The sequence below is a fragment of the Vicugna pacos genome, chromosome 13 (assembly GCF_048564905.1).
Source record: "Vicugna pacos chromosome 13, VicPac4, whole genome shotgun sequence".
In the NCBI taxonomy this organism is placed as follows: domain Eukaryota; kingdom Metazoa; phylum Chordata; class Mammalia; order Artiodactyla; family Camelidae; genus Vicugna; species Vicugna pacos.
This window is the reverse complement of record NC_132999.1, coordinates 21554339-21568426: the sequence shown is the minus strand read 5'-3', so window position 1 is coordinate 21568426 and position 14088 is coordinate 21554339. Positions and strand designations below refer to the sequence as shown.

At 42.0% G+C, this 14088-nt stretch overlaps 2 protein-coding genes across 5 annotated transcripts in view; one reads left to right on the top strand and one right to left on the bottom strand.

Moving 5' to 3' along the window:
- PATJ (PATJ crumbs cell polarity complex component) overlaps positions 1-14088 on the top strand; it is a 289824-nt gene that overhangs the window by 264262 nt on the left and 11474 nt on the right. For all 4 annotated transcript variants that reach the window (XM_072974318.1, XM_072974320.1, XM_072974319.1 and 1 more), the window contains 2 exons: positions 905-1027; positions 1750-1854. In XM_072974318.1, coding sequence (XP_072830419.1) covers positions 905-1027; positions 1750-1854 — 228 coding nt within the window. The remainder of the gene's footprint in view (positions 1-904; positions 1028-1749; positions 1855-14088) is intronic.
- Positions 8267-9473, bottom strand: LOC140700838 (uncharacterized). The gene is made up of 2 exons (XM_072975731.1): positions 9468-9473; positions 8267-8908 (listed from the first exon to the last, which is right to left on the bottom strand). Exons 1-2 carry the CDS (start codon positions 9471-9473, stop codon positions 8267-8269), a joined length of 648 nt encoding a protein of 215 aa, XP_072831832.1.

Here is a 14088-nt window from a genome sequence, read left to right as displayed (position 1 = left end):
CCTTGACTGGGTCTCTTGCCTTGAGGACAGAGCTGCCAGGAGAACAACTGGGAAGTACACCGCCTGCTGTCGTTTCTCCAGGTTCTGGCTCCACTGCAATTTGTTTGCGTTTCTTTACTTTTCAGAAGCCCTCGGGTAGTTGTTCTTAGGGTTTTGACAAGAGGTCTTCATTTTAATCAGCGGGAGAGAGATGCTATAGGGTGTGCATGCCACCTTGCTAAAAGTGGAACCTGTCATTTGTTCTTTTAGCAATTTTTAAAATATTAACCCTGTGATATAAATATGGGGGAAACCTGGACTGAGGCCAGTATCTGTTTACCAGGCTCAGAGTGAACCGAACTGTCTCACCTAATAATCTCAGGGAACACAGTCAGTCGCATATTAGCTTCTCTGTCTAGTCACCGCAGTGGGCGTCCTCAAAGACCCTTTGTCCTGACGCAGTCCTGCAGCTCTTTCAGAGCCAAGTGTGTTTGTTCACACCCAGAAGAGCATGATATGCTCGGCAATGGAATCATAAACACCATATGAGGACATACTTGCCAAGTCTGCATTGAAATTGGCCACTAAACTGAGCAGTAGCATAGGGCTGGGTTTTATTTTTCACTCCCACTGTTGCCTTTTACTGAGCCCTTGCTGTGTGCCATCCTCAGCACTGTGAGCTGGGTGGTTTTCTAACCACTTTATGCTTAGAGATGAAAGCTCTAAGAGGTTAAGGCACTTCTTCAAGACCCTCCAGCAAATTAAGAGCTGAAACAAAGGTCTTTCTGACTGCAAAGGCGCTGCAGTTAACTCCTGTGTTCCTTGGTCTCCAGCATCATGGAGGGATTTTGTTCAACAGCAACCTGGAGGCAATCATGTTGTGACTCTTTATTAACAGATAATCATTGTTTCCCTTCTTTTTTAGGAGCTCAGTGATGCCCTTGGAATCAGTATTGCTGGAGGAAAAGGGAGTCCCTTAGGAGATATCCCAATATTTATTGCCATGATTCAGGCCAGCGGTGTGGCTGCACGTACACAGAAGCTTAAAGTAAACAAAGAGGGTGGTGAAAGCCCACAGGGTAGGGTGGGGTGGGGTGGGTGGGGCGGGAGGGGATGTGGCAGCCAGGGGCACTATTTAAAACTGGAATTCCAGCAGTCTTCAGAGACCCACGCTGAGGGCAAAATGCACTGGAGAGGGTTTATGCCTGAAATTCATTATGTCCCTGGACATATAAAATATTGTTTGTATCAAAGCTTCTCAATGAAATAAGAAATTATTGCTCATTTGCAAAGCGTCCCATATTATTTTTACCTGAGGAGAGATTTGACCTTAGAATCTTCCTTCCACCAAAAGAATCAACATTCTTATGATCTTTTTTCCCCATCACCCCTTAATCTTAACTTAGGTAAGAAAAATAAAGCAGAAAATATTTGGCTTCCTCATTAGAGCTTTATTGAACAGTTAATTTGTACACCCCGCTATTACTGGCAAATACATGTATGCAACACCACCATTACCAAGGTATAAAAGTGGCCTGCCGGGCCTTTTAATACTCAGATCTGACCCCCTTCTTGTTTCTCTGATTGGTCTGTATTTGGGGAAAGCCATAAAAATTCCTCATGCTTCTGGAACATGCACACACAGTAGAAACACAGAATCTTCACAATAGCCACAAATGGGAAATATGACTCACAAAGAATTTTAAGCATTCTTCTCAAATTTAATTTTTCTTAATGATAGTGATTTTTCTACCACTTTTGTACCTCCAGGTTGGAGATCGGATTGTCAGCATTAATGGGCAACCTTTGGATGGGCTGTCTCACGCGGACGTGGTTAATCTGCTGAAGAACGCCTACGGGCGCATTATCCTGCAGGTACTGTGATCAATGGAACGCACAGCTGCGAGAGGCAGATAAGTGGCGTGCAGAAAAGATTGAGCATCACTGGCAGGAGGCATCACCGCCCAGCAGGGTGCTTGCTGATGTGAATTATGAAGGTTGAAAGCAAGAAATTATTATTTTTATTCAGAAATTCTTTAATGCCACCCATACAGGCAGTGAGCATGATTATATGAAAGCATAACAAGGGGAGAAAAATTACTCTTTGCTTCACATGATAAATCAACAAGGCTTTTAGCTTCTGGCATTCTTTGTAAATCAAAATTTGCAAGGAGTAGGAAATGATTTCTTTTCTTAAGCCCCAAAACTGTGTCTGAACTGCTCCAGTGCTGTTTCTTCCACCCCTTTTAAAGGAAGGAAAAGTAACAATGCTCTTTCTCCTGTAGCATGCATGATTGCCAATACTGCTAAATTCTCACTGCTTAGTAGTCATCAACTCAGGCAGACAATCATTTATCAGCTGTGGTCCCCAAGAGCATTGTGCAGAGGCACAGGGAAACATACCGGGAAGTAAAAGCGAGGTGTGCTGTTAATCACCCCTCCTTATGTTTCAGCACTTCCAACGTCTCTGAGATTGATATTGTGCAGTGAGTGAGAGGCAGCATCCTGGCAGTGAGTTTTGTTAATGAATTCCCCCCAAAATGTGTGATTGTAATCACCATACTTCTGCAGAAGTAGTATTAAATGGCTTATAGGTGAAAAGAGTAAAACCTACCATTAGTACCTTAGAGAGGGCAGCCAGCCCCTCCAGTCCAGTCATTCTCGCCTTTAAAAAGCTCAAATTGAAAAAACATTGCTTTGGGGAGGACCAGTTTGTGTTGCTAAACTCGCGCATCTCAAAGGTCTAAGTCCAAAGTGCCAAAACAGACATTAAAAAAAAGTCAGTGGCTTTCAGCATGTCTGAAGGGAATCATAAGATACTGTCAGTAGTTTCAAGGGAGTTTTGTGACAGGCAACACATCATTCAATGATCTAGGTCCCCGAGCTTCTGGTAAACGCAAACCAAAACACTAGGTGGACTGTCTGTAGAATCAGCTCCCCTCTGCACCTTGTCCTCACCTTCAGTGGAAACTTACTTAGGTGGTTACCTCTCATTCCGCCCTCTGTCCCCACCTCAGTCATCCTCAGAGCCTGCAAATCCTTGCTTTTCCTTGTTTGCAGCCCTTGCTCTTCCTCCGAGTTATGCTGACCCCTAGAGGCCGTTCTAGTGCAACTCTTCAATCGCAGAGCGGCTGGGACCCATTAGATAAACAGAATTTTATGAGGAAATTATTTCAAATGATAACTGTGTCGAGGAAAAAAAGGGGGGTTTCCCTTTGCAGAATCTGATATTGATATTTTTATCTACCAGTGTAATTTGTTCAGCTCCACAGTCTTCGCAAGGAAATGAGAAGACACAGTGTTAAAGTCTAACGTTAGCTATTATAAAGTGCCCTTAATGGAAATGAGCTCCTGCTCTCCCATGTGAATTAACACTTCATTCAGCCAAATTGCCACTATTAACGTACTTTTGAAGGAATTCCTTATTTTTCCTATTCCTGCATTTTAAGAAGAAAATGACTTTTGGCTTCAAAATGTTCTCTTGTATTAATCACGTTAGTTGGTGGTGTTACTGTCTAACAGGTGCTGTTAAAAGCTTAGCAGAATCCTTTGGGACTTTGACAGTTGTGAACTACACAACTATGGGTAATGAGCATTTGTGCTGCCAAAGTCTTTAGACACAAAACCCAGGAAATTCTTACATCCTGAATCAGACACCTTTTGGTTACATAGTGTATTTATTTTAATTAAAACAGTGTGTGTGGAGTGGTACCAGCAATACAGCTATCACACAGCTGACTTGTCAGTAGGTACTTATTTTTGTTAGCAGGTGAGCCAGCCCATTGGCAGAGTAGTTGGGAAGGTCAGAGAGGTGTGTCTGATGATGTGGAAGAGACTTATTGTCAGCGTACATGCAAAGCAGACAACAGCTGCTGACTGCACAGGACAGGTTAAGGTCTGGGTCAGCAGACTGCAGGGTGGAGAAGGGAAAAAGAGGAGGGGAGACAACCAGCACTTCTGGAAGCTTCTCTCCAAAGTTTAAACTGCTCTCACTAGGTGTGGTAAGGAAGTAGATATTTCTGCCTTTAAAGTCTGATGGTTTCTTACTCTCAAGTATAGATTGTTCAGTGGAGATTGATTTGCTATGAGGGGTCATTAAGATGTTCTCAACTATATTTGCTTCTGTAGTTTGCCTGGTTTAGCTCTTTTGTCTATGAATTACCTTAAAACCTTTTTTGGATAAAAAAAAGGTAACCCAGACCCTCTGCCAGAAATTGTGTGTGTTTGCACATCTTTGAGAACACACAAGATGAAAAGAGCTTGTCAGAGATTTTATCACTAAAGGAAATTGTAGGGTCTAAACACTTTAGAGTATAGCAGGAAGTGGATCAAGGGAGCATTAAGTAAACTAGAGAATATAGGAGGAGCTTGTTGGGAGAAGAGAACGTTGTATTTTGAGGCGTCCAGGTGGAGATGTCCAGCAGGCAGAGGAAATGTGCTGCCAGTGCTCAGGGAGACTTCAGTGCTGGAAATAGGAAGCAAATAAAGCCAGCTGAGGCTTGTAGGGGGTTGACATCCCCACTCCCTGGAACATAATATTTCATAGATATTGGCTGAATAAATGAATGAAAACAGTGGAGAGAAAGACAGAGAATCAAGGCTTGGGGTCAGCAGCAAGTATGGAGAGCAGGAGCAGAGATTCTGAAGTCTGGGAGATTAATTAAGGGTTATCTACAGAGTCCTTTTAGGACATGCTCCAGAACACACACACACAAATGATATAAGAGGGCCCAACCACTGGTTAGGAGAGAGAGAGATGTGTCGTGCTCATCAAGATAATATAGAGAAAACAATGACTTCCCTTGTGAACCTTAAATTAAAAATGGAAGAGAAGAAATAAGACACAAGATTAATTCAAGATATCTAATACCCAACAACCAAGAGTTGAAAAGAGAAAAACAAAGATAACAAAGAAATGAAACAAATTCAGCCTGAGGTCCATTAATCAGTGACCAAGATAAATAAAAGAATAATACCTGTATACTAAATTCTAAAAGTCTCAAAGAGAAAAGTATAAACTACTTACAAAAGAACAAGACAAATGACATCTTACTTTTTTTCAGCAATGTATTTCTGAGAAAGTTATGTTAGAATGTACTCCAGCAAGAGGAAAGTAAGAAAGAGAGAAGCCAGTGGACATGATGCTGAGGAACGTGGAAGTCCCAGAACAGCTGTGTAGCAGGCAGAGAGAGCTTGTCTAAATTGGAGCAGCCAGAAAAGAGAGATGACTCTGAATGAAAGAGGAGAGAAGAGGGACAGATAGATTGTCTTGTATGTTTAACTGAATTGGAAGTTTGAGATCAGTTGGAAAGTTGTGGGGCTGAATTATTAATAAGCATATAAAAATTAAAATGAGATCACTAGTAACATTTGGAAAAATAAAATTATACCAAAAAAAAAGAAATGTAAGCATAGTATAGTAGTTGGCTTAGTGTGAATAGCATTTATATAAACGTTGTAAGTCATAATAAAACCAATAGAATGAAACATCACGATGCATAAAATACTAGTAGCATGGGGGTTTAGGATGTGTTTGTGGAAAGGAAAATACAAGAGAGTTAAATCTTAAAGTTGAAATAAAAAGAAAAGAGATGGTCAGAAGTTGTTATAACAACTACAAAGCTCTAAATACATCTAAAGAAACAGAAAACAAGTAGAACCTAAAAATATAAAAGTTGAGTGTAAGATTTTGGCAAGCTCAATTCTCATCTGTTGGAATACGGCGTCTGTAGATGTCATCAAGATGATAAATTTCAAAATAGGCTTATAAAGCATATTATTTAGCTTATGCCTCTAGTACTGAAGAAGAGTTCACTGTGTCTCTAGGGAGTGAGAGTGTTGAATTTTTTATCATGTACTGTACTATTTAATTTTTATTATGTGCACACAAAAGAAATATCCTAGAAAAATAAAACAGAAAAGAACCACGAGTCAAGAATACAGGTCCTAGACACTGAAGGAGAAAAGAATTTTAAGAATAGCACACTTAACCAATGAGGCAGAAGTAAATAAAACTGTGGGAAAGTCACTACAGCAGGCTGAAAAATCACCGACCATCTTTAAAGGAATTGATTTCTTTCTTTCAAAGTTGGTGGCAAGTCACTGGAGAACAAGCGGGTAGTGGGGAGCAAAGGAGATAGAAGAAAAGATGGAGAGGATGTTACCTCTGAAAAAAGAAGTTTTTCAGGGGAGTTTGAGTCTGACGGCTTCCCTTCTGGAATGATTATTTTCTAAGAATGAATAAAGATTTTGACATCTGAGAGAAGTGCTTCTCAAACCTCAGCATGCTGTAGAATCACCTGGAGGGCTTGTTAAACAAACACAGCTACTGGGTCCCACCCGCAGAGCTTCTGATTCTGTAGGGCTCGGGAGGATCCAAGAATCTCCATTAATATCAAGCTCCCAGGTGTTGCTGATGCTGCCGGTTCACAGGCCAACCTGCAGCCCACTGGACTAGTGCGTCCTTTAGGGATGAGCAAAGGTTTGCACATGCTGCTCTCTATGCCTTGAGTTCCCACCTCACCCCACCCCTCTTTATAAATCTTGTAAAACTCTTTGTTTACAAGCTCTCCAACCAAGAATAGGGGGTGAGTTTCCCTCTAGACTATGAATTTATCCAAAGCTGGGACAGTGTCTGCTCCTCTAGCCTAGGGCCTGGCCCAGAGCATGCCTAGTAGGTGCTGGTCGCTCTGAGTGGGTTGCTGATCCATGCTGATCACATTCAAGGACATGAACTTACAGAGAACAAATCAGCAGTTATCAGTTTGGCCCAGGAAAACCGCAGCAGAGGGGAAAGGTGGATTGGGAATTGAAAAGTGTGCGGTAGAGTGTGCACGGCAAGCAGTTCAAGATACGGGTGGATAGTTCTTAACCTCGCTTGCCCAGTAAAAATCGCCGACTCTAGTGCCAGTTCCTGCATCTCACCCCACGGATTTAAGTGGTCTGGGATGCAGCTTGAACATTGGGATATTTCCCAGCTTCCCTGGTGTTTCTATTACATAGCTGGGGGGGACGACCAGCTGATCTGGGGTTCATGATGGGTAGAAAGCCAAGTGATGCCAGGAAGGGGGTGATAAGCTTCAGTAAAAAAGAACTAATGGTTTGGAATTTGAAGCAAAGACCTAGCTTAAGTCCTGTAGGACATGTAGGCTTTAGGATCAGAAAGGTGTCCATTTTGAATCCACTAACTCTTCAGTTTCCTCTAAATAGGAGTCGTAGCTCCTTTCTTCCAAGATTGCTGTGAGGCTTAGATGTGGCTTAACATTTAATAAAAAAGGTGTATTGCAAATGTTAAGCACTAAATAAATGAAATTTTATTACTTTCATTATAATAACTTAGTCTTGAAGTCAGGGGATGATAAAATTCCTTTTAAAACCCCGAAGTGCAGTGGTTTTCCAGGTGACAGCTGAGGTGATGGTGACATGGCTAGGTCACTTTCCCTATTCTTATTTTACTCCAAACTTAAAACATTTGACACTTCAGACCGTTATCTTATTAAAGCAGACACATTAAAATCAATATATTCTGATGTCACTAGAATCAGTGTCACAAGGTTCTAAATAAAAACATTAAGCAGATGTGCTTTCTACTTCATTAAATTACACCAAATGCCAGGCATGAAATATGGCACGCTTTTTTTTTTTTTTTTAATGGTGGTGCAGGGGATTAAGTCCAGGACTTCATGCTTGCTAACTACCACTGAGCTATTTCCCTCCCCACAAAGCAAGCTTTTTTTTTTTTTTTGATTGTTTGTTTTAACTTACCCTCATCTTAAGATGCTAACTATCTCAGGGATCATTATAACTCGACAACCTCCCTGTCTGTTTGAAGGGTATCAGCACTACGGATCTCGGATGCAGACCAGGCACAAGTGCTGAGTTTGTGGTTTGTACTACAAGATTGGGGTCCTAACAAATCTAAAGGTTAATCTGATTCCTTTATAGGATCAGCAGGGCAGGAAAGTTCTAAGCAAATTGTTCAAGCTTTCATACATTGTAATGTCCTACTTATCTGGAACATTTTTTGATTTTTCAATTCTTCGAAACATGATCCCCCAAACTGTCCTTAAGTAAAGGTACTCATCCTGGGGTCTGTGCAATAAAGACCTATGCTTTATTACTCAGTTAGAAAACCAACATACATGGTCCTAGTATAGAACATACAGTTCTGATTGAATTTAGTCTTGCTTTTAGTGTAAATTATTAAATGCTACAAGGAGCCAAAGCAAGAGAGAGCATATCAGAACAGATACCTTCCTACAGTAAAAGTTTGAGGAGGAGACAAAATTTAAGGAAATAAATATTGAAGGAGAAACTCTCTTGGAGGGGGAAACACAGAGTGAGGGGTGAGTTCTGTTGGAGGGGGAAACACAGAGTGAGGGGTGAGTTCTGTTGGAGGGGGAAACACGGAGTGAGGGGTGAGTTCTGTTGGAGCGGGAAACACTGAGTGAGGGGAAATTGCATTGGGAGGAGGAACCACATTTGGAGGGGGAAACATGCTTATTGGTTCTTCCACTGCTTCAAAGGTCTCTGTCTGTTCCTTAGGCTTGAAGGATAAGGCTTCTCCATCCTTCATTTCAAAAGTCTCATCCTCTTCCTCCTCCAAAGCAGTGTCTTCCCTTTCCTCAGGCAGAGAGATTTCCTCTTCCTCTTCCTTTAAGCCATTGTCCTCCCTCTCCTCAGGTGGAGAGATTTCTTCTTCCTCTTCCTTTGGGTCAATGTCCTTCCTTTCCTCAAGTAGAGAAATTTCTTGTTCCTCTTTCTTTGGGTCATTGTCCTCTCTCTCCTCAGGTAGAGAGATTTCCTCTTTCTCTTCCTTTGGGTCAGCGGCTCCCCTCTGCTCAGGTAGGCACTTATTAAATGTTTGATCATAACAAGATTGGGGAGATGTGAGAAAACAAAGTACTTCCGTTAAGTGTCTGGTGAGAGTCTAAACCGGTACAGCCACGTAGCAGCTTAGGAAGAGCAGTTAATTTGCCGTGTGCGTACCCATCACCCAGCAGTTCCATTTCTAGGTACCCACCTCAAAGAACCACTCTGAGTAATGTAAAAAGCCAGGCCATAGGCTAGGATCCAGTTGGAGCTGGCCCTAGATGGGTCCAAGGACTCCAGACCCCACAGCTCTTGATAAATGACACTTTCAAGTTGCACAGACGTTAGTACCCATCATTTAAGGACCTCAAAACCTCTCTTCCTTACCCAGGAAGCCCTGCTGATTCCCTCTCCTCTCTCCACTTAGAATGGCATGTGTTCACATCTGCCTCCCACACTGCAGGATGGCAGTGGCACTCCTGCTTGTTGGAGGGCAGGGAACACATGCGTTTCCCCTGGTATCCTCCGCTCCCATCCCTGTCCTCAGAACTTGCCACAGAAGTTTGTACCCAGGAGTTCAAGATCTACTTTAAAAAAAAAAAAATGAACCAACTTCCCATTAGCTTGTCTGACTTCCCTCTTCCTCAAACACAGAAATAAACCTGTCCCAGCCTTACCTCCATGCGGTAGTCCCTGGTGTTGCTGGGCGAAGAGCACTTCATTCAGGGCTGAGCCAAGACTCACAGACCATGACTTCTCTCCTCGAACTTGTACCCAGCTGAGCACACACACCCTTCAGAGATCAGATTATCTCCTTTCACCAGTCAGTCCCTGGAAAGACCAATCAACTCTGAGACAGGATGGTTGGTGCAAATGCCTTGAGGCTGTAAAGTCATCCTGGGGCTGATGGGTTTGTCTCCTTGTTTTCCTGCAAAAGACCAACCTATCAGAGAAAATCCTTCACATTTCCACCCAGTCCCTTGTGATCCACTCCTACGAAATAGGCAGGAGCCTGGTCAGCTCCAGGGATCATAGGTGCGTCCCTAGGACTTAATATTGTCAGTTGCTGGGAGGCCCATTTTATTCCAGAGTTGGGGATGAGCAAGAGACCTTCAGGTTTTACAGGGATGTGAGTTTTTCTGTAAGATGGTGCTGTAGAATGTTTTTAGATTTTCTAGCTAGAGAAATACTTAAAATTTACCCAATTAGAACCGTGACTTTGGCTTCACAGTTTATATGGATGATTTCACGGACTCCTGAAGGTTTATTCTCTTTCTAAAAGTTAAAAAGCTTTCCTCCTAGAACATCCATAGGGTGTCTACCTCCCACACCCCGAGCCCTCTCCCTGTAGACCTGGGGGGTGGGGGAGGGGTGCTTCCCCCCAACCCCGTCTTTTGCCGAGCGCACGCCATGAAGATCTCCTGCTCTACCTACATCTGCTTGTTTGACCTTCCGCCTCTCTTTCTTCCTGGCTCCACATCTAGACTGTACTTCATTATAGGTGGTGTGACGCATGGTACCTGGTGTAGGGGTCCAAGACCAGGTCGGTACCCTCTCACCAGGTGATTGCCAACACCATGTACCATTAAGAGCACAGGATTCTAGAGTGAAAATGACATGGATATGAATCCTTCGCTCCGTAGCTGACTTTGGAAAGTTACTTAGCCTCTCTCCTCCAGGTTCCTCTGTCTGCAATATGCGAGTAATAATCGTAGCTACCTCTGTAGGGACACAGAAGTGTGCTTAGCAGAGATAAAGTGCCCAGTTTATATTCAGTACCATGGTGCTGTTATATGTTGAATAAGTGAGCCAGGAAGGAAATGAGCAGGTTGCCATCAAATATCAGCTTTTGAAGGTATCCTTGACTTTCTTCCTCAGCTCCATGACGAATGGTCTGGTTCACCGTCAGCTGAGAGAGTACATATCACTATATCCTGAATCGACAGGTTTTGAGTCTCTCTTTGAGTGGGGGTGCTCACGTCCTAACAAACTGAGCCATTCCATTCTGTAACTGCCTTAATAATTAGATTTTTATTTTTTTTCTTAAAAGACTCAAAACCAGTCTCCTTGTAACTTCTATCAGTCTCACTCTGTTCTGTGGAAATTCAGAAACTTGAACCCCATACACCCTTTTCCTTAGGAAGGTTTTGGGTTCATTCACTTATTCCTTCTACAGATACTCATTAAGCAATTGTGTGCTGGGCACCTTCTCATTGAGAGCTGTCCTTATCCTCATGAATCCTGTGGCTGGGTGGGAAAGACAGTTAACAGTCACACAAATATGTATCGTGATAACTTGTGAGAAATACTCAGTGCTACGGAGAGGAAAACAGGAGAAATTAAACGCAAGTAGTCAAAGAAGGCTTGTGTAATGGAAGTGACTTTTAAGCTGATGCCAGGCCTACCAGCTTGGCAGCAGAGGGGTAATTCCAAGCAGAGAGAACTGCGGAATGTGGGGTGGAGTGGAGGATATAGATGGGATTAAAGGGGTAGGCTAGGGAAGGAGATTTGTGTATATAATTAGGGAGTCTTAGTTTTATTCCAGGTGCAAAGAGAGACCACTGAAAGGTTTTAAGCAGGGGAGGGACCCTATCCATTTTATGTTTAAAAAGATAACTGGCTGTTGTATAGAAGAGAGATTAGAAAGTGAGGGGGGTTAAACATACTCCCTGAGCCAGTTAAAAGGCAGTTGATGATGGATTGAATTAGGAGGGTCACCATAGAGATGGAAAGTAAACAGATCTGAGAAGTATTTGGGAGATAGAATCCAGAGGTTTTGGTGGTAGATTACACGTGGCAGGTGAGAGAGGGGATATTAAGTTGATATTCAGAATACGCACCAATGTTGTCAGCATCTTAGCTTCCTTTCCAGTTGGATGGTCACAAGCCAGCAATGAAGTACTTTCAATAATATGCCTAGTAGGTTTCTAATTAGGCAGCTGAACGTGCCATCTACTGAGAAGAAGAAAACTAAATGGAAAATGAATTGAAGGGATTTGGTTGTTGGATCAAGAGTTTGGATTTGGTTGTGTTAATTTTAATAAAGGTTTTGAGATACTAAAATCCAGCTATTGAATTGGCAGTTGGATATAACAGACTAAGCTGGGAGTCATCAGCATGTTGTTGGAATCGAAAGCTGTGGGAATAAATATGCTATGATGTGAGTGTGCAAGTGAGGAGTGGGCCCCAGCTGCAGGAGGAAAGCCAGAGAGTGGGTCATGAAGTCTGGGCTGGGCAATAGGGATGGCAGCTGGAATGGAGCGGGCTTTTGAAGATGATGTGGGCTAAGAGTAGATAGGATTACATAGGTCACATTCAAAGAAGACTCCACTACGCTTGTTGGGGAGGAGAGAGAAAGAAAAAAAAAAAACTAGTGGTAAGTGGAGGGGAGAATGTCATTTTCCTCTTTGTATCTTATCCTAAATATTTCCCCAATTCATTCATTCTTTACAAGATAGTACTTCCAGAAGAATCCGTAACTTATGCATAGCAGTGTTTTCTCCCCAAATAGGATGCTTCATCCAAAATGTGTTCTGATCCAGCCAGGGCTGGGACTCAGGCTGGCCTATGGCTTTCCTTGTTCTAAGTACTCTAAAAACAGATGCAACTAAGTTACCTATTTAGGCAGCCTCATCCTCTGTTGGCTTATTCTGAAACTGCAATCAAATCACACTCTTTTGCACCGTCGTCACGCTAAGACCCTTCACTTGGTATTTGTTCATAGTTTTGGGGTTTTTTTTTAACTAATTTATTGTTATTTACTTATTTATGTATTTAGCAAGGTGGAGGTAACTAGGTTTTATTGCTTATTTTTAGAGGAGGTACTGGGGATTGAACCCAGGACTTCATGCTTGCTAAGCATGCACTCTACCACTTGAGCTATACCCTCCCCCTGGTACTTGTGCACTGTTATAACCTAGAACCAATCGTCAGAAGCAGGGGTAGCCCAGGAATTCTTGAGAAAGAAGCTCTGATAATTTGTTGAGGTGGAAGACAACTCCAGGATAAGCCAACAAGCCTTTTTATGATTCCCATTTAAGAGATGAGGAAGCTGAGACTCAAGCACAGTGTCATTTAAACGGCAAAAACTGAACTTCATTCTATGTACTAGAGCTGCAGCCATATTTCTTAATGCTTTGGAATGTTTTTTGCAGAATAGAAATATAAGTGAATGTTTAAACGTCGTTATTCTATACTTTTGTTTGGGACCATCTGAAAAGCAAATCGTAGGGAGTCAGAGATATTCTTTCTTTCATCCACTAAATATTAATTGAACACCCACTATATGCCAGACACGTTCTACACAAGGGGAATGCAGTAGTGAATAAAACAGGCAAACTTCATACCCTCACATTCTAATATGAAGGATAAGATATATAAGGTAAAATATATACAATTAACTAGATATTAATGGTAGTAAGAAGGAAACATAAAACAGGCAAGGGAAATATTGTTAAACAAAATCCAACTGAATAAGTTTGAAGAGCTTTTTGGCTTTATTCAGTGATGCAGGGCAAGTAGAATGGTGCTCCAAGGAGCCGGTCTAGGTGGAAGGCTTTTATAGGGAGGAGGAGGGCGGGGAGGAAGTTGAAAGAGTGGGTTATTTCAGGCAAGGTCACGGTCCCTTAGGGGAAGGCAGGGAGTCTCATCAAGCAGATCACCTCACTAGTGCTGATGGAGACCTTCCAGACTGATTGGTTTAAAATTCCACTCCTAGGAGGGGCTGAACAGCAGTTAGGTTAGGTATTGAGTCCTGGTGGAGCTCAGCATATATGACTCCTTTTGGGGCCTGTTTCTTTTCTTTCTTTCTTTTTAATTAATTGTTTAATTGAAGTGAAGTTGATTTACAATATTAAATTGCTTTCAGGTGTACAACATAGTGCTTCAGTGTTTATAATTTATAGAGTACACTTCATTTGAAGTTACTGTATAACATTGGCCATACTCCCTGTGCCGTGCATTACATCTTTGTATCTTATTTATTTTATACCTCGTAGTTTGTATCTTAACCCCTTCCTTATCTTGCCCCTTCCTCCACCCCTCTCCCCACTGGTAACCACTAGTTTGTTCTCTGTATCTGTGAGTGTGTTTCTGTTTTGCTGTATTTATTTGTTTTAATTTTTAGATTCCATATATAAGTGAAAGCATACAGTATTTGTTTTTCTCTGTCTGACTTACTTCACTAAGCACAATAGCCTCCAGATCCATCTATATTGTTGCAAATGGCAAAATTTCTTTTATATATAAATATTCTGTTGTGTATATACACCATATCTTCTTTACCCATTCATCTCATGA